Source organism: Neolamprologus brichardi, chromosome 20 (assembly GCF_056152115.1).
Source record: "Neolamprologus brichardi isolate AB-2024 chromosome 20, ASM5615211v1, whole genome shotgun sequence".
NCBI lineage: Eukaryota > Metazoa > Chordata > Actinopteri > Cichliformes > Cichlidae > Neolamprologus > Neolamprologus brichardi.
Genome location: NC_142123.1, coordinates 10,421,853 through 10,441,498, shown reverse-complemented (window position 1 = coordinate 10,441,498; position 19,646 = coordinate 10,421,853). Strand labels below are relative to the sequence as shown.

The window sequence follows — 19,646 nt, the reverse complement described above, 5'->3', positions numbered from 1 at the left end:
TACTGAGGAATACTGTGAGATTTATTTATTTATTTATTTATTTTGCATTTGATTGTTTTTGCTGTTATAGCTTAGTGTTCACTTGTTCATGAAGAATATGACAACAAGCCCAGGCTAGGGGAGTGTGGGTAAGATTTTTCTTGTGATTAACTCTGTGTTTAAGAAATCCCCGTATAAGGAAGTTCAACTCGATGGCTTAATGGCTGATCGTATCTGGACCAGTAGCGCCAGTCTTTGTGAGACAAAATACTTATCTCATTAGCAATCACATAAACTCAGAGTTTTGTTCATTGTTAAATTGTAACTTTGTTTATGTCACATAAAAGAGGCCTGTTTTGTTTGCTTCAGAGATCTCACCTTATGTGTTTTCAGCTTTTGCCCCATGATTACTAGCTCAGTCTTATGAGTTGACGTTCAGGACAAGAATGAGGACAATATGTTGTCCTGCTAAAGAATTAAGTGTGTGTGTGTACATGTGCACATATCCGGTCAGGGCTTGATTAGCGCAGGAGGGCATAGCATTGATGTCCAGCTGCTTTCTCCACAAGTGTGCCATCATGCACAGCAAGACCTCCAGTGAATGATCCACCCCTAAGAGTAAAACACTACTAAGAAATTAATAGGACGTATGGTATGCTGCTATTCAAGTCCCCAAGCAAACACTGATAGACATGTAGTAAAACACACTGGTGCAGGAGTGGAATGTATCAACTTCTTTTTGTACTTGGAGCATTTTACTGTGACTGCTCTTTCAATGCTTTTTATCCTTTTTTTCCTTCAGTCACCCCTGATCTGTTCCCGGAAACAACCCTTGTGCCGTCCTTACCAGCAGTACCATCGGCACGAGCCGGCTCTGCACCTCAGAAGCCTCGGAGGCGCAGCAGCAGCGGACGTGACAGCGTTGCCAGGCCTCAGACGTTGCCCTCAGCCTGTCGGCCAGGCCCCAAAAGAGGCAGCATGGAGGTAGGCATGCGTGTTGTGCGCGGCCTGGACTGGAAATGGGGAAACCAAGATGATGGCGAGGGCCATGTGGGTACTGTGGTGGAGATCGGGCGTCAGGGCAGCACTACAACTCCAGACAAGACGGTGGTGGTGCAGTGGGACAGCGGCACGAGAACCAACTACCGTACTGGCTACCAGGGTGCCTATGACCTGCTGCTTTATGATAACGCTCAGATTGGTAAGTGATTTGCATTAGAGTCATATGAAACTGCTGTGAAACTTTTCAGTCACGGCACCAGTGTGATTGTAGTTTTGTTATTATACCAAACGATACTATGCTTGTATTGTTTTCAGTCCTTTGAGTAATTCATAGTTAAAATGGTTATTTCTGCTTTTTCCAGCTTAGGAAAATGCTAGAAGCTTTGATGTTCAGGAGCGCCTTCAAAATAAAATGTTGCCTTTGGTTAGATTACTTTCCAAGCTTTTAATAGGTTCAAATTTGTGTAGGTAGTTATTGTTTGCTACGAATTATAGTGTTATTATAATCCTAATACTTCTTTTAAATTAAAAAAAAAATTGATCAGGATTTGTTTTATATTTATGCTTGAACTCTGTCTTATCCTGATATTTCAGCATTTTTAAGGCCAAGCACTAGCTTGAAAGGCTCTGATAAAAGTGAAAAATGTATCCATGTAGTTGACTCTGTATTTTTTTTTATTTTTATTTTTTTTTACACACATTCTCTTTACACACTTTGTATATTTGTGAACGTAGCCTTTACTGGGCCCATTTAAAGAAAGCGGGGTACAGTAAGTCATCTCTTATCTTCAGCCATCAGCCATCCAGCTCAGTTTTGAACTTGAATGACACACACATTAATGCAGGACTCATTAGCATTTTTGCTCCATTTCAAGCAACATTTTTCTGCCTCACAAAACTTGCCCTTCAATTAATGGAGCGAAAGAAGAGGAGGAGAAGAGATGAGGAGCCAAGGGGGTGGGGGTCCTGAGGCACATGCTGTTTGTGCCTCAGTTTTTGCACATCTCATGATGTTACCCTCTGCGATAAGTAACATCATTAAGGATGTGACGTATGCCTTAAACGTTTCACTGACTTAGACACGGGGGAATGAATGGTAGTGTCCTCATTGCTGTGAAGGTTATGACATGTTCTGTCAAAACATATGTTTCTTTGTAACAAAAATACAAAAAGAAACATCAAGCCTGTTGTCCCCACTCAACATCTCACTTTCCACTCCAGGGGTGCGTCATTCCAATATCATCTGTGACAGCTGCAAGAAGCATGGAATCATGGGAATGCGATGGAAGTGCAAGGTGTGCTTCGATTACGACCTGTGCACCCAGTGTTACATGAACAACAAGCATGACCTGAGCCACGCTTTTGAGCGTTACGAGACGGCACACTCCCAGCCGTGAGTACGACGCTGCTCGCTCTCCAGCACAGCTGATCCTTATTTATTCTAATGATGGTGTATTTTCTACTTTGCTGTTTTCAAATTGTGTTGGCCTCATAATGGCTTCCTCAAATCTTAATCTTAATCTGGAATTCATACATTCCTGTAGGTCTGGTCGGAGTCTTCTGAACAACATCATGCGGCCACTATTGCTTGTGATTGTGATGTTGTACCTCAGCGTTATTGTTATTGTTATTGTTTGGACTTTGGCTGCGGCTGTAGTTAGTCTACAGTGCTATGTGTTAAGATGTTAGTATTTGAGGGTGACACAACCATTAAAAAATGGATGTGTCACAGCCACAATTGTAACGACCTCAGCAGAGCATGGCTGGTCCCACACGAACTCTAACAAATGTCATCACAAGACACCTGTGGTATAAAAGTGGGCATCGTGCAAACTGCACGCCTCCTTGCTGGGGATAAATGTTTAGTGAGCTGATTCCAAGTGTCCTATGTATCCAGATTTACTGGAGTGAGTTTTCCCTTCAGAATTCACTCTTCTGCATCAGTTCACAGTAGAGCTCCAAACTGCTCCAGGCACTGTCTGAATGTCAGCTGGATGGCCTGTTCTCATTTTAACGAGGTGATATGTATGACCCAGATTTCTTCTATAGTTTAGTCCCGTCCAGGTCCAACACGGTTCCATTTATTTCCTCTGAGTCTGTTGCCCGAAAAATGCTCAGAATAGGTGCATGAATCATGGCTTCTTACAAATGGCTTCCTCTCAAAAGTTTTTTTTTTTGGCCCAAGAATTTGGTAATCTTGATTTCTATTAAAACTCCTTTTTAAAAAAATTAAGTCTCACAATCAGCACATTATTTTAAAATGGGATGAGCAGAGGCATTCTTACACCCTTGCTTGTGAATGTGCAGCTTGATTTTTCCTGCATTGATCTGTGAAATCCTGTTTTAATTAATTAAATATGAGACGTATTGTTAATAAAGTGGAATTTTAGATTTTGGTCAGGTCTGTACTCGTCTGCTATGGATGGGTGGTATGGTACTGGAGCAGCACATCAATTGCACATCTGAGTGAAATCTGGCCTTTGCAGTAATCATTTAGCATTCTGACACCAGCTGGAATCTCATTTCTTTTCCTTCCTCAGTTTCTCCCCAAAACTATTGATTTTCATTAAGGTCAAAATTTTGTTTGGCTCAGCTGTGAACAGCATTGAGATGATAGAATAAAAACCTTTCTGTGAACCTCCATGTGGGTTAAAACATCAGCGCCTTCCTTTTGTCAGTACTGGGCAAGTAAATGCTAATACTCACTGACAGTTCATTTTTTATTTCATTGAGTTGGGGATTTCTTTAGACACATTAACAAAGATAATGATTTTAGGAAATATATAGTAGTGATATATTTCAAGTAGCAACCTGCCTTTGTTATTGAAATCTACCAAACAGGCATTGCTGCAATCTCATACAGGGTGCATAACATCAAAGTGAGACAAGGCTAAACTTAGAAAGCCGAAAATAAGATTGTACTTTATTGAGACGAGAAACCCCTTTAAATTGTTCGAGCTAGTAAATGTAAGTAGCATTTGCATCCGTCAACCTAAATGTTACAGTTTTGCATTGTTGTTAGTTACTATTTATACTGTAGAAACCTTTTTTGTGTGGGTTCTTTGAGATCATGGCACATTACGTAGATGCTAATTTAAAGCGGTGTAGAAGAATAGAAATACAGAATCTTAAAATACAGAGATTTCAAAGACTAAAATAGGATGTTGTGGGATTAATATCTCCATTTGAAAGATGTTTGAAATGGCCTTTCATAAATACTAGGTTCTATAATATGAATGAGATTTAGAAATTGTAGCTCTTTTCTGCAACCTTTTTGAATGGAGTGATGACACAATGAGCCTCTCTCAATTCTGGCTCTCAGGGAGATGACTTTTAAAGAATCAAAAATACAAATGGTATATTGATGCCAACCTTATCCTGTCACGATGTGGATGAAATCTCCAACAGGTCGAAGCTCTTTGTCTTTTGAGTGGTTCGGTGTTTATCATTGACGGCTCTCACAGCGAGTGAGTGCACAATGTTCCACGTGTTGTTCTCGATGGCGGTGAACTTCAGTGTGACTCAACATATTTTCAGTTGTTTGACTACAAGATATATTTATGTTGCCCCAATAAATATTCCAGTCATTCCTTTAACTTCTGAAAACTATGTACTGGCTTATAATTATGCCCCGCCCCCTTAAAGTGAAATTTTAGCTTTTAGAAAACAAATTTTGAGATGTTATTGTTTGTTATTCAGTTGTTTTTTTCACAGTGGTGATAAATCGGGTTGGATTTTCACCTGCAGCATTAATCTTTGTTTAGAGGATGGTTTAGAACAGGGGTGCGGGAACTCCAGGCCTCAAGGGCTGGCGTCCTGCAGGTTTTAGATGTGTCCTTGATCCAACACAGCTGATTTAAATGGCTAGATTACCTCCTCAACGTGTCTTGAAGTTTTCCAGATGCCTGGTATTGAACTTATCATTTGATCCAGGTGTGTTTACCCAGGGTGATGTATAAAACCTGCAGGACACCAGCCCTTGAGGCCTGGAGTTGCCCACCCCTGGTTTAAAAGAATGAAGAGTGTGTAAAGGTTCTTTATGTAATTTTTATGCTGTTGGCAAGATCTCAAATACAAGTATTTGAAGTTAGAAATAACTTTTGTTTATGTATGTCAGAAGCATTTTTCTAGAGGAGTCTTTTTGGTCAGTGCAAGCTTACTCATAATGTCAGCACACAGCCAGTGTAGTGAATGCAAATTATACAAGACAACCAAGATCATTTAATCATTTGTGTGATATAAGTAACACTTTTTCTCTCATATCATTATAATGCTATGTATTTATATCTTGGAGTCTTATCAAAGGGAGATTTGTATAATCGGAGAAAAAATGAAATTGCAATTGTTTTCTCTCACTGATACAGATTTGGAAGATCATCACATGAAAGTCACTTCTTTTCTCATCCAATGAATGAAGTAGAAGAGCAGTCGACAATATGTGATGCCAGACACACAGCGCTTCTTTATTTCCGGACCACACTGACCCATATTTCACTGACAGCATTTCAAAAGATGAATTTATAATCTGGCAGTCATGGGACACACTGATATTTGCCTGGAAGGACAAATTTAACTTGCCTTCATAATGTTTGTGACTTCATGCAGTGCTAGCTGTGATTTATGTTAGGAAACTCAAGTTGGGGCTCGGGCTAGTTAAGAGGGACTCCTTTCATGTGGGTCAAACATGTGCAAGGCTTTAAATGCAACTTAAGCAAGCTTGATCTATTTGTAGTTTACTGTCATACCGTTGGCAGAAACTTTATCGGCGGCCTGAGGGTACAATCGGTGGTCAGCGTAATAAACGGCTGCAGAATGCTGACAATAAAATAGCGCCGTCACAAACGTGGTGTGAGAGCTGAGCCGGATGTACTGTACATGAGTGTTCCATTGTAATTACAGCAGATTTAGCTGGATTAGCATGGTTACCATTCTCAGCTGTGAGGATTAGCATGTTAACATTTTCAACTTCCTTGAAGACATGTTTTAACAGGTCTCAGATGTGGAGCGAGTCAGGGCGAAGTTTTATGCTCACAAGCCATGAAGCCTGGTCGTTATTAGCCTCTGGCTGTTGTTTTGGAATAATTTTGCAATGTACCAAATGCACTGAAAAGCCTGCGGAGTCCTGCATTTAGTTAAGATTCATATGTTACATGGTACAAAGAGGCATGTGTTTACATGCTCACAGCAGCATATGTGCGTGCCATATGTTTACGAGGAGATGGTCGGTATGCAGCTGGTTAATCGGCTCTCCCAACGCAAGCATCACACATGCGAACCTATTGGGTCAAATCAGTGCCTAATCCTTCACCGCCCCACCTGACTTCTCAGTTTTCTGCTGTGTGTTCATGTTTAAGCTACAACCAAACTATCCTCATTATTGTCCTGCAGGGATTTCTGCTGCTTTCCCTCTTCCAGACAGAACTGAATAGAGTTGTAGCTCTGGTGGGAAAATAGCTGTCTCTCGTTCTCATTTTTTTGTTAGGGATCTAAGTACAATGTGTAATGATTTTTTTTCTTTCCAGTCTTATCGCAATAGCGTTTAAAACGCTCCTCAAATGAGTTAAGATTAGTACGTTACTAGGTGAAGTATGGATTAAAACAAGTATCGTACTAGATAATGACAAAACATGTTATTTCTATAGATATCACCAGTAAGTCTGGAACCTAATGCTGTTTTTACAGTTGTAAAGGGGCAACTCACACATTAAAGGCTCTAAATGCAAACAAGACAGACATTTTAAACTTGCTTTGAGGTACAAGCTCTGAATGCATTTGCATGACCCACTCCTGGTATTTTTACATACACGTAGTTTAGCTTTGTCTTTCTGACAGATGTGACTTCTCTTTGCTTGGTAGGTCCTTGTGTGTATTACACTGCTTTAATACCAAAGGCTATTGCTTGGATGACTGTTGATCCAGCTTTTGTGTCAGTAGGTTTAGGTCTCTTGCCCTGATCCTCATCTTGTCTGTGAGCAGCGCTGACATTTGGTCAAGCTGGATTAGAAATCTTGATCCCTTGAAAGAGAAGCTGTACTGAAAAAACAAACATGTGAAACACTGAGGTCGTGTGTTTCACTGTCATGAAAACGGGGACATCTGTCAGTTTATATCTGCTCTCAAAAAAACCATGGGTCATGTTTTCATAATAGGTTTGTTTGCTTTAATGAGCTGACTTGTTGTTGTCATAAGTAGAGGTGCTCATGATACTTCAGTCTGTCCAGTCTTTCTAAACTAAATCTGAATGGTGCCATCAGGAAATGGGCATTTGTTATTAGCAGCTTCATGGTTTGAAGCTGTATATGCATGTGCATGACTATCTAGATGCACATAGTACTGGATGCTAGCACGTTCACTGTCTATGATTTGCCCTGTGGTGCCCTGCTTTCTGATAGCTCTGCTGTCTAGGATTAGGCTGAAAGCTCTGTGCTCAGATACACATCATTCTCGGCACAGACCTGTCTAAGCTCAGACCACACTCACTGTTGGTTAGCTTTAAGAGGAAAATGCACTGCTATTTTCTGCTGTGGCACATATGGGATCCTGAAAATCTGGCTAGTGATGGGGGAGAAGTTAGTCAAGCCTAACTTTGAGCGAAACCCCAGCACGAGAGTCTCTATGAGACTCCCTGAGGATGACGGCTCTCACAAGACTCTTTTTTCTTTTCAACACACTGGATTTAATATGATTTGGAGTTTGTCCCATTAGCTGTTTGCTTGGAAAGGAAGCTGGGCTTTGATCTCGTCGAGAAGTATGGGAATAGGCAGCTCTTTTGCACCAAGATCTGATCAAATTTTTACCATAAAGTATGTTTGATTTTGAAGATATGGCTAGCTCACCTATGTCAGATTGTGTTCAAGGTTAATGTTGAGAATATTGTGGCTTTAATAGTGTGTGTGTGTGTGTCTGTGTGTATGTTATTATTAAGCATAGCTATTCACAGTCCTTGAATTCCTTTTACAAAATGGCCTTTGCTAAGTAAGATATCATTTCTCAGAACAGACAGCCTTGAGTAGCATTTGTTTGATATGTCAGGCAGATGTGTTCTTTACTGCACTGTCATATCTTGTGTAACTTCAAATGTTTTCTTGTCACGAGTAAATGTATTGGCTACAAGTGTTACATTTTTTTCTTACTTGCCTTGCCACTAATTCCAAACTCATATGTAAGAGAGTTAATTTTTAATTTTTAGAACTTCTAATGTGCATATTTGGAGAAGGTTTTGGGGTTGCTTAGCACCCTTCAGCATTTTCTATGATTGTTTGTTCAGCTGCGTCTTCATGCTCTTGTCACAGGGTGAGCCTGGCACCAAGACAGAACCTCCCACGAATCATCCTCAAAGGAATCTTCCAGGGGGTTAAAGTGGTTCGTGGACCAGACTGGGACTGGGGCAACCAAGATGGTGAGTGATGTGTGGGCTAATGATACCAATAACCTGGCAACTCAGCAAACTCTGTGCATGTTTGAGTGTGGAAATGTTCCTCTTCAAAGTGTTTCACCATCAACAGCCCATAATAACATTGTAACCTCACAACTCATTAACCTGTAAGATGTTGTGTTAGCATGTGTCTGTGTGTACTTATGTTGCGGGTGACTCATATGAGTCTGTCTCACAGATGTGCCTGACTGTTTGCGTCTCTGAGAGTCCCAGTTGAGTCCTCATTGTTTGAATGTTTGCCTTTTCTTTTCCATCATTGTGTAGTGGCATACACTGAGAAAGACCCTGCACCTAAAGTCTGTGGTCATAGTTTAGATAAAAAAGATTAGTTTAGATAAAGTAGAGAGTTAAGAATATATGAGACATTGACGAGAATTGTGTTTTATTGCCTCCATGAATGGCTGAAGTTTAACTCTGTCATATACTGTATACTGACTTCGCTGTTGCATGTTCTTTTTTTTTTCAGATCCAAACAGCCTGCACTGGCTGATGTTTAGTTAAAATCTTAATTCAAAGTAATCTTCCACATCGATGGGCTAAATTCAAGTCGGTAAACGTTCCCTTTAAAGAAATCGAGAATGGCAACGTGTCCTTAGACTTTTTTTTTTTTTTGGTCCAGGGTTGTGAGAATAGCAACGCTCCCTTTTCTTTCTAAAGAGAATGAGTCAAAATGTCCTTTTGGTGCCTTTGAAATCAGTGCCCTGGGGTTCGGTTAAGTCACTCATCAGGCCTAAATGGTGTATGCTCTAAGTGCATAAAAGACACACTGAGCATGCTCAGTGTCTTCCCAGCCTACCGTGTTGTCTTACGGGTCACTGGTTTAGTTGGTGTGTTTAGGCGCTGAAGCAGCTTGATGACTTAAATGGCATAGCAAGGATTTATTTACATCATACAGCTGGATGTATGGATCTGAAATTATCCTGTGACACAACACGTGCATTAATAATGTGGTTTGTGTTTATTGTTTGATTATTTGATCCTTTGGTTTCACTCAAATCAAAAAGAGGAAATTGTCAGGTGTTTGACGGTGATTGTAGAAAATCATAATGAATGTCTGTGATACTTGGCAGCCCCTACAATGAAATGTTTTTCTCTCACCTTGTTTGCACTCATTTTTATTTATTTATTTTTTGATCATTGCATCACACCACGGTCGTCTAACTAACCTCCTTTTCTTTTTTTATTGAGCTTCTTTTCTTTTCACTGCATTTGTTTCCCATTTTTCCCATAAACTGATGCACTGGTGTTTCTTGCATTATATCTGTGTTTGTTTCTGCACTTTTGTGTGTGTGTGTGTGTGTGTAGGTGGGGAGGGTAAGGTTGGGAAGGTAGTGGACATTCGTGGCTGGGACAACGAGTCTGGTCGCAGCGTGGCCAGTGTCACCTGGTCTAATGGCACCACTAATGTTTACCGAATGGGCCACAAGGGCAAGGTAGACCTGAAATATGTGACAGATGGCCAGGGAGGCTTCTATTACAAAGATCACCTTCCAAAACTTGGTAAGACAGACTTTCTTTATTCAAGTATGCATTCCTTAGAAAGTTTAAAGTTATTTAGTGGCTCAGAAACTTGATTTAATTTGATGAAAAGCAGTAGATGTAAACTACTTATGTCTTGTATGTCGTATATCAGTGCTTATCAGTACTTCTACGTGGCATTGTAATACTGTAACACTGAGAAACTGATTACATACTGGCTTTAAACCCAAGCTATTTTTATCATTAGCTTTGAAAAAAGATTTCAAGTCAGTTTCTGTTTGTTGACGCTGACACCTGTTCATCCAGGAGAGCACGCAGAGCTGCAGCGTCAGGAGAGTGCAGACGGCCATTCTTTCCAGCAGGGTGACAAGGTCAAATGTCTGTTGGAGGTGGACATCCTGCGACAGATGCAGGAGGGCCACGGAGGGTGGAACCCCAAAATGGCAGAGGTACAAATGCCTTTCGCTAGAAAAAGGAAAAACATAATACCGGTTGACAATAGGCAGCTTTAAATAACTCCCTATTGAGTTCTAATACAATACAGACATACACAGTGCTCTTCCTTGGGTTTTTCCAGCAAGTTTCCATTGTAACCATATGGACTGCTTCATGTTTTACACAAACATGTCCTCAAATGCACGTGGCTCTAGAACACAGCATACAGAAGATTTATATAAGTGGCTCAGATGGAGGTTGCAACAGAGGAGAAAGAAATGGAGCATCCAACTCTCATATCACAGCTGCTGAAAGGGACATTAAGGTCACAGCCATGTAGAGGAAGACCCAGGGTTAAATAGCATATTTGTGTTTGCAGTACATTTGCCGGATTGGGACGGTTCACAGAATCACTGACCGAGGAGATGTCAGAGTCCAGTACAGCAACAATATCCGCTGGACTTTCCATCCTGGGGCACTCACCAAGGTACTGCGTTACTTATTTTGTTATTTTAATATCACAGTTTATTACAGCTAAATTACTTTGTTTAGACTTCGGCTGCTTTTTTCCCCCTTAGGTGAACACGTTTGGAGTTGGGGAATTAGTGAGAGTATTGGAGGACATGGAGAGCGTGAAGAGACTGCAGGCTGGCCATGGAGAATGGACAGACAGCATGACTCCTGTATGCTCATTTAACTGATAATATTCGGTAGCCTGCTAATGCTAACTTACTGTGGTTTTTCAGAATTGGATTGAAAATCCTCACCTTGTGTGCAGAAATGAAGACTTGAGTCACATAAATTGGTGAAGTAATGATCGCTTTGAAGAATGACTTTGACTTGAACCCAGTGTTTCATAAGTCCAGCAACCCAGCTAATCTGTTGACTTACCCTCCGGGGGCAACAGCCAGTTTTCCATGGCTTCCGCTGTAGCCAGCGAATATCCAAGTCAGGATTTATGTGTCAGTTTGCTGTGTATTGTTTACTAATACAGATACGTTGGAACATGGCATCATTTTAGATGTTAGTTAATGCTTTTCCGATGCATTTTGGCAAATGCCAGTGCCCTTTTACTCCATTCTCTATACTCCGGGTTTCAGGTTTCTCCCTGTTTATGTGCACAATGTTTACTGTGCTACTTGCAAAAGTAAAGGATCCAGTTGACCTACTTCATGAAAAATAGGTTGTACATGGGTGTTTAGTAAGGATCATTTATTTGTCCTTGTCAATTCTTTCTCACCTATTCATTGTGTTATTCTCATAGGTGCTGGGCCAGGTCGGCAAGGTGTTGAAAGTATATGCAGATGGTGACCTACGGGTGGCATTTGGAGGCCAGACATGGACATTTAACCCAGCGTGCCTCTCAGCCCAACCGGTGGAGGTGGATGCCAACCTCATGACGGCCGAGAACCCCAACGAATCTGGAAGTAAGGCCTCTGCCGGGAAGAGGGGGCTCATCTCTAACACGCCAGCTCCAGCTTTATCTCCTGCAGGCTTTCAGTTATCCCCCTACTCTCCCTCATTTCAGCTTTGCTACGCATCCTTTCTCATCCATGCTGCATCAGTGGCATCAAGTTTGTTTGTTTTTTTTTTTCAGCAGTGTGTAAAGTATGCTTCTTTCTGAAATTTTCTCTGTAGCATCTCCTGATCCTGCACTTTGACAGCAGGTGGACACGTTTGTCATCATGTCACAAGTTCTCAGCAGTCTCTTAATCATGACAAAATCTTCTCTGTTTATGTGTTCAGCTCAGATTATGGGAGGCTAACAACAGACTGATGTGTGTTTGCGAATGTGTGTGGTCAGATTCCAGTGCATGCTGGGACATTTTGACTCATTCTAGCATTCGTTAACCAGTTCGAATGGCTTTTTTTTTTTGCAAGGCTTGTGCAACATTAGAATTGAAGTGGAAAAAACTAATGTAATTTTTTTGTCTTCTGTTCCCTTTTCACATCCTACCCCTACACCTCCTCTTCTCCCTCTCTTTCTGACTGTGTCTCTGTTCAGGTACTGTCATCTCAGTGCTGGAGAAGCTGCTTTCTCAGTCCACAGAGCAAGACAATCCCAGTCGGCTAGTCATTGAGGCAGCGCATGGCAGTGCCAGCAAGGTGCGGGAGCTGGTGCAGAAGTATCCTGACAAGGTTAGTGCAGCACTCCTTCTCTTTGCTGCAGTCCACTGTCTGTTCCAAGAGCTCTTTACACCAGGGCTCCAGGCCTTGGGTTGAAGTCTGATTGACTTATTGAGCCAGAAACAGCAATATTACAGGCTGACATTTTCCAGTCTGTCAGTGCTATTATGTAAAAATGCAACTCAAACTCAACTACAGGACTCACTTGTTAACAGATTTACAAGGTTTCCCCTCCACCCTCACCCACTGACACAGGCAGTGGAAACACTGTTCAATAATTTATTGATGTAACCCCAAAGCATGACATATGTATCTTCAGGTCACACACAAGAGGGCTGAGACCTTACATTATTATAGAGAAAACCAACAATTCTCCCGTGGTTTGGAGGAAAAATCTCCAACACAACCAGATGGGCTACCTTAGCCAAAGAATCAAATGATTTCAGGGATTATTTGCATGTTTGAATGATAGAGCGTAAAACTGGTTATGAAAGTCAGAGGTAGATAAGCAAAGGACAGATCAGTGATTGATCCAGGCATGCTGTATATAGAATATATTTTCTTTATGAAGTTATTTGTTACAGTGCTTAAGTCACTCCTAACTGATTACAGGTGAAGAATAAGGCATAATCTAAAAGCTGTCAAACAATATGGGTAAAAAAAAGCAATAAGTGATCAGTTGTTTAAAAATAGAATAAAATGTTGGCATCATTTTTCACCCTTTGATCATTGCCTGTGTTCTAGTGAGGTTCTAGACTTGCTGTGCATCACTGTGTGCAGTTTGTCTTCATCATGAACCAGATTTTCTCGCCACCTGTCAAACCTGAGATTCATTGTTTACACTGTCTTTTGCAATTTTCAAGTTTTCCTGTTCACATGTGCTTTTTTTTTTAGAAAATACCCAACTGGTCATTTTGGGAAACCCAGCTGCTATAGATAGACCTCAGATAGGCTGTGGGTTTTACAACCTCATTATCGTATTGAGTTTTTTCTCTAAATGGCATCCCTCAAACACCTCTGAGTCACATGTGGCTCCTTTTGTGCATCAGTGACACACCGAAGTGTCGAAATACTTTTGAAACCTTGCAGTTTGGCCACTGTGTGTTAGTGTAGCTGTGTCGCACTCACTTTTCATTCAGTGTTGATCTAGACTACTTAAATTAAAGTGAGATGTTTGAAATTCCCTAAGATGTTTTTCTTTTGTTCAATCTTCTGAAAGGCAAAAAGGAAAAAAAAGTCACGCTGTGAAGTCGGAGTAAATATTTATCTCTGCATTCAGCTCTGCTGTGACGACACTACTTATTTGGATTATGTGTTCAAGTGTATGACGAGCGTGGTTGTTATTCATGTGCAGATTATTTCCAACCACTCTGTGTTGAGCTCAGTTATTGTCCAGACTAGCATCAGCTCTGATGAATCTGCAACGATGTGTGTGCCCATGGCAGGTAGATATCAAGAACCAAGGCAAGACTGCGCTGCAGGTTGCTGCTCACCAAGGCCACATGGAGGTGGTGAAGGCCCTGCTGCAGGCAAACAGCTCAGTTGAGGTCAAAGATGAAGATGGAGACACAGCATTGCACTACACTGCTTTTGGGTAAGGACACACACACACACAAATATATATATATAGACAATTTGCCAAATACAAACAAGAAAAGACTAGCATATTGCAAGTCCAAAACAGGAGCTTGTGACTGACAGATAAATGACTTGAGCTCAAGCTAATCCCTTTCCTTGTAATGTGATCACGTGTTCACAGAAGTGACTGCCTTGAACTGTTGCATAATAACCATAATAAGCCACCCAGTTAACGTCCTGCGTTAATGTGATCAGGAAAGATTTCATATAATCCAAATTTTAAAAAAGTCAGATGGGATATTTGTGTGTCGTGGTAAGCAACTCTTGGGCTTTTTGAAGATGCAGGTAGCTTTTTCTTTTTCTTTTCATTTGTTCTCTCCTAGTTTTGAGTTAATATAGTTTACAGAAATTTGAACAATCAAGTGCGGATTAATTTGTGTCTGTTTTGGTCCAGTAATCAGGCGGAGATCGCGCGGCTGCTGTTGAGTAAGGGGGCAAATGTCAACCTCCTGAACAACTCCATGTGCACGGCGCTCCACATCGCCGTCAACAAGGGCTTCACTGACGTGGTGCGGGTGCTAACTGAACATTCTGCTGATGTCAATCTCCAGGTGAGAGGCGGCTGTGTGCTCAGTCCTGACCCCAGCCATAAATAAAAATGATCCAACATGTTAGTTTTTTTTATGCTTGATCCTTTTTCCAGTGTTGCTTTTTACTCCTTATCTTTTATTTGAACTAAATTAACTCAACTATTTGACTCACTCTGGTGCAGTTACTGGTTAGGAGTGAATGAGCTTATTATGAATTATCAAACTAGTCAGTTTAGGGGGGGTGGAGAGAGACCCTTGAGTAAGTGTTTAGATAGCCAGTAAGTAATCTTCTCTGGCTTTCAGTCATACTGCCCATAGGGGATTTTTCACATGGTCTAACACGCCTGCAACCAGGCCAACGATTTCCTAATTTATTTTTTTCTGCTTCAATGGTGTGGCTGCTCAGCTAAAAACATGCCAGCCCAGAGTATTTTCAGCTTTTCCGTGTGGTAAATGTGCGCGTGATCTGAGCGTACATCTGCTTTTTTTGACCATTTCATAAAGGCGGGGAAGCATATAGGCAATCAGGAACTTTTGCCTCCCTGGATCAACAAATTGTAGTGAACAGAAATCATGTTCAATCGACAGATCACCAGAATATTTTGTATAGAAGATGTTTAATAGATCATGTCAGTGTTATTTTCTAAAGTCTCAAGAAAATATTTAAAAACCTGAATTTGAAAAGCTAATTTGACCCTGTTTGCTTCCTGTCTTTAACAGGATTCATACGGGGACACGCCGCTCCACGACGCCATTGCTAAAGATTTCCGCAATATCATTGAGATCCTGTCCGTGGTGCCCAACATTGATTTCACCCAGCAGAACCACAGAGGCTTCAACCTGCTGCACCATGCTGCCCTCAAAGGAAACAAACTGTGAGTGGGGATGACGTAATCATATCTGCATGCACAGTCACATGTCATACACAGAAGTGAAATTAGGAAATATCCCCAAAACTTGTTGGAAAAGATTTTTTGATTTTAAATGTTATATTTAGGCACTTGAGGCATTTTCTTGAGCTCTGACATGCAATTGGGGTTTCTAGGGGTTACCATTTAGTGTCATTAGAGTATTTTAGGACTTTTGAAAAGATTTTGCCTTGTAGTCTTGCAGTTGTCACTTTGAGATTAAGAAGTATTGGGCATGTGCCTTAAAATATCACAAAATTGAATGTGCCAAAGCAATAAAAGACATTTATTCTGCCAGTGTGGCATCTGTGCTTGGGTGGAACCAGCTTTTCATTGGTGGCCTTTGAAAACTTGTCCATAGTCTTGACTGGTTTGACTATTGTTACTGGCAGGAGTTGGGATAGTTTCTTTAGGAAGAAAATCATAGTGGGTTTCATGTGCCAATCGTTGCTGAATTTCTTGCAGTAGTCACTGGCATCAGTGGTTCTGCTTTGGGCTGAGCAAATTAATGATACTATACTATGTTTCAGAATTTGGGAAACTGGTTCTGGATTAAACCTGGCACCACGTTGATGGAAAAATCGATCAAAAGCTTTGGTTTCCCCAAATCTAGCTTTATGTACACCAAACAAATTCAGCTGCAAAGTAAAAAACCTTCGGCATCATTCAGCTTTCAGTCCTTGCTCAGTTTTTCACCGTGTATTGTTAGTTTACACGCATGTATCTGTGAGCGTTGGAAGTGTGCGTGTATAGGCTTGTCTGCTTATGTGTGGGAATCTCTTCTGTGGGTTCAAATAAGGATTCAAAGGTCAGCTCTCTCAGCGCTATCTGTTACAGATAGATCTCATCTCCCACACAGCTTCTGCTGCTGTCAGCAGGCTGACTGTCAATATGAGGCAAAAATGCAACAACATTTACTTTTGCGTCACTTCTTTCTGTACACACTCAGTTGTTTTTATTTCTCTTTTCCCTGGACTGTATGCAGTCTAGTCATTTCTCAGCAATGCAGTTTTGAGATTCATGAGTGCGTATAAATTCCCAAAATCCAAACAAAAGCTAAACAATGAGCCAGACATGTTTTCCCAGGAAAGACTTTATTAACACAGCAAAACTGTCACAATTCAGCTGTAGACTTTGTCACTGCTGTGTAACACTATTTTAGAGGCACAGAGGGAAAATACTGTACACTGTGTTACATAAACTTCACTTTGCAACGCTGTCGAAATTCAAGCCCATTCTGAAAGCAGCTCTGCACCAACACAGACACTGTCCGGATGGGAAAGAGGTACAAGTGACACCGTTCGGAAGCTAGAAAGGGATCAGCTCAGCCATTTTACTCAACACTGAAGTGCTTAAGGCCAGCCTTCAAAGTTGCCTCAGTGGTACGTGCCACAAAGGCTCTATTATTTTCTGTCTGTTGGTTTGAGGCTGATCAACACTGGAGGTTCTTAATCTTAAGCTGAGTCTTGACACAGAAATGCAGTTGATAACTGAGTTTTCTCACAATGATAGGGTTTCATATAAATGTTCCCTGGATTTTTCTTGGTGTGCCAGTATCTCCCTCTGTCCTCCACACCTCCAGGAACATGTAGAGGTAGAGGGAAAAGTCAACAATCATCGTTCTTCTCAGTAATGCGTTGCCTGTTGCTTAATGCGGTCTGTAGTGTGATTTTTCTTCATTAATTTCCGGAGTATTAACAATATATTGCTTGAAATGATTGAGTGCAGTTCTATATGTATAAATATGTATTTAAGTGACTTTTAAAAGGTTGCTGTTTCCCTAAATGCAGCAAATCTGACTGAACATTTGCTTTGAGGCCTTAACAACCTTTTGGGAATTTTCCATTACAAATAGCACAAATTTGTCATGGAAGATTTTCCCTGGCTTTTTAAGGGGTGGGTCAATAAGGCAATAAGGCAAGTAGTTAAAAATACCAGAATCACCGTAAATTCCCCCCTGAAGCAATTCATTCATTCAAGGCTTTAGTTCAAGACTTTAAAAGTGTATCTTATATCTAAAGTCCATGAATCTGTATGGTCAGTAAAGAACAAATGCATTACTATAGCTTACTATAGTCTGCTGGCTGTTTTTCCTGAAGACTCTCCTCTATTTATTTATTGCTATAAATTTACTTTAAAAAGGCTGCAAGTTAATGAGGCTTTCTCCTCAAAAAAGGCTTTAAAGCCTCAAATTCTGACTTCCTCCCAGTGACCCACATATCCTCAGCACTCCCACAGCCAGGCTCCTCCTATGTGTCTTATAATCTACTGACCTTGAAAAATAGGATCTCAGGACATCCCTGCACATGAGCGGTGTGTGGACAAATGTGGACTGAGCAGGGAAAAGACTTTTGGCAAGCAACACCTGCAAGTGGAGGCCGCAGTAGACAGTCATTTAATAAATGTCCGATCTGTTCTGGCAAGTGTCATATGTGCACCTCTGGGAATTTAGGCTGCTCTCCCCAGCATTCATTTAGCCTGACATCAGCTGCTGCACCAAAAACAGAGACACAGGATTTACGGTGTTCAGGATCAACTCGGTTCACCAGGTCCTTCATTTATCATCAGCAGGCCTACACTATGTTAATGCAGGACAGTGACTGTCTACTTTTTGTGTTTCTATATTGTCCAATACACATAGCAGATTAAAACTGCTTCTTTTGTTTCCCTCATTGTCTGTTTTCTTTTCTATAGTTTTCAGTCCATTTGTCCATTAGGATATTTCCACTGCTTAATTGATGGCTGCTTTATTATCCTGAGGAGTGAGTTCTCAAGAGCAGCTGTGACCTTCTTTTTTTGTGACCAAAAGACAAGAATGTTTTGTTTATTAGAGTATTTATTTATTATAAGGAAATGGAAAAACAGGGGCTTGAGGCCAAGTTCACAAACAGTCCTGGGAAAGAAAAGAAACAAGGCTTGTTGCCAGATTTCCTTTTAGAGGTTTCAGCTCGATAGGAGAGACGATGCTAACTGTATTTACTTGAAAATGAAAACTGCTTGGCTGGATTTCACCTCAACATAGCTTCATTGTTTTCTCCTCACTTTCACCACGTCTGCAGCAAGTTTTTTTTTCCCTTTTTCTTCAAACCCTTGTCTTCATTTTTAGTGTTCATCTTGACAGTACTGTGTAAACTCTCTGACACAGCTAGATTTCACAGCTTAGTCACTCTTATAGCTAATAATACCGCCACGTTTTATGTTTTGTTTTGTCGTCTCGTGCACATCAAGCAGTCCTCCTGCTTTTATCAAGCTTTGATTGAAAAGCAAGCTACAAACAAGCATGATGCAAACTCCCAAAAATAACCTAATGATGACTTCAGTCCCCAGGAAAGTCATTACCAGCGTGCCTAAGATGCCCTCCAGCTCTTGCACGTGAGTGCATGTTTGTACAAAACTGCCTCAAAACGCCAGCTCAAGTCTGAATATTCGTGAACACACACAGGAGTAAGAAGAAAGGCACAGCAGATATAGAGGTGACACAGCTGAGGCGGCTGCTACCCATCCTGAGTGAAGCTAATAAAAGGTGGTCTGGAGCTAACTTTTATAGCTCAACCACACACACGCTGACACACACGTGTAGAGCTGCATTGCAGATACCAATGACCTCTAACACAGTGTCTCCCTAACAGACTTCATCCATCAATCGTGCCTATACATGCCGCTTACTTATAGCAGTCCAGGACCTCATGTATTAGCACTCTGCTGCTAAGAATCCTGTAATCACTGTAATATTTTAGTTAGGTCAGTGAAAGCTGCATTAAAGTTGTCCCTGTTACTCTGATGTCATACAGTTGCATCCAGTCGGGTTAAAAGAAAAAGCACAACTTTGAAAACCATTATTTGAATTGGAAGAGTAGTATTTCCAGTATATGAATTACATTTATTTATTATTATCAGACAGACTACAGTCTCAATTATAATGCGTTATCTCAAGGCAATGCAGACAGTGATTGGATACAGGGTCGTGTTGGTTAAAGTGTCCACTCCCCTAACAAAACAAAGGGATGAGTTAAAAAAATAATGATGGGTGTTCCTTATATGCCATCTGTTAATCTGCTTCAGCTTCACTATGATTGCTCAACACCAGCTATTGATGGTGTTTTTCAGTGAGAC

General features: G+C 40.9%; 1 protein-coding gene across 6 annotated transcripts in view; it reads left to right on the top strand.

The window, feature by feature from the left end:
- The window catches only part of mib2 (MIB E3 ubiquitin protein ligase 2), a 38,056-nt gene that overhangs the window by 12,009 nt on the left and 6,401 nt on the right, over nt 1–19,646 (top strand). For all 6 annotated transcript variants that reach the window (XM_087834371.1, XM_035905732.2, XM_006785342.3 and 3 more), the window contains exons 2-13: nt 782–1,180; nt 2,203–2,374; nt 8,274–8,380; nt 9,722–9,916; nt 10,202–10,344; nt 10,710–10,817; nt 10,909–11,013; nt 11,595–11,757; nt 12,336–12,469; nt 13,903–14,051; nt 14,490–14,646; nt 15,346–15,500. In XM_087834371.1, coding sequence (XP_087690497.1) covers nt 958–1,180; nt 2,203–2,374; nt 8,274–8,380; nt 9,722–9,916; nt 10,202–10,344; nt 10,710–10,817; nt 10,909–11,013; nt 11,595–11,757; nt 12,336–12,469; nt 13,903–14,051; nt 14,490–14,646; nt 15,346–15,500 — 1,811 coding nt within the window. In that variant the 5' untranslated portion in view covers nt 782–957. The remainder of the gene's footprint in view (nt 1–781; nt 1,181–2,202; nt 2,375–8,273; nt 8,381–9,721; nt 9,917–10,201; nt 10,345–10,709; nt 10,818–10,908; nt 11,014–11,594; nt 11,758–12,335; nt 12,470–13,902; nt 14,052–14,489; nt 14,647–15,345; nt 15,501–19,646) is intronic.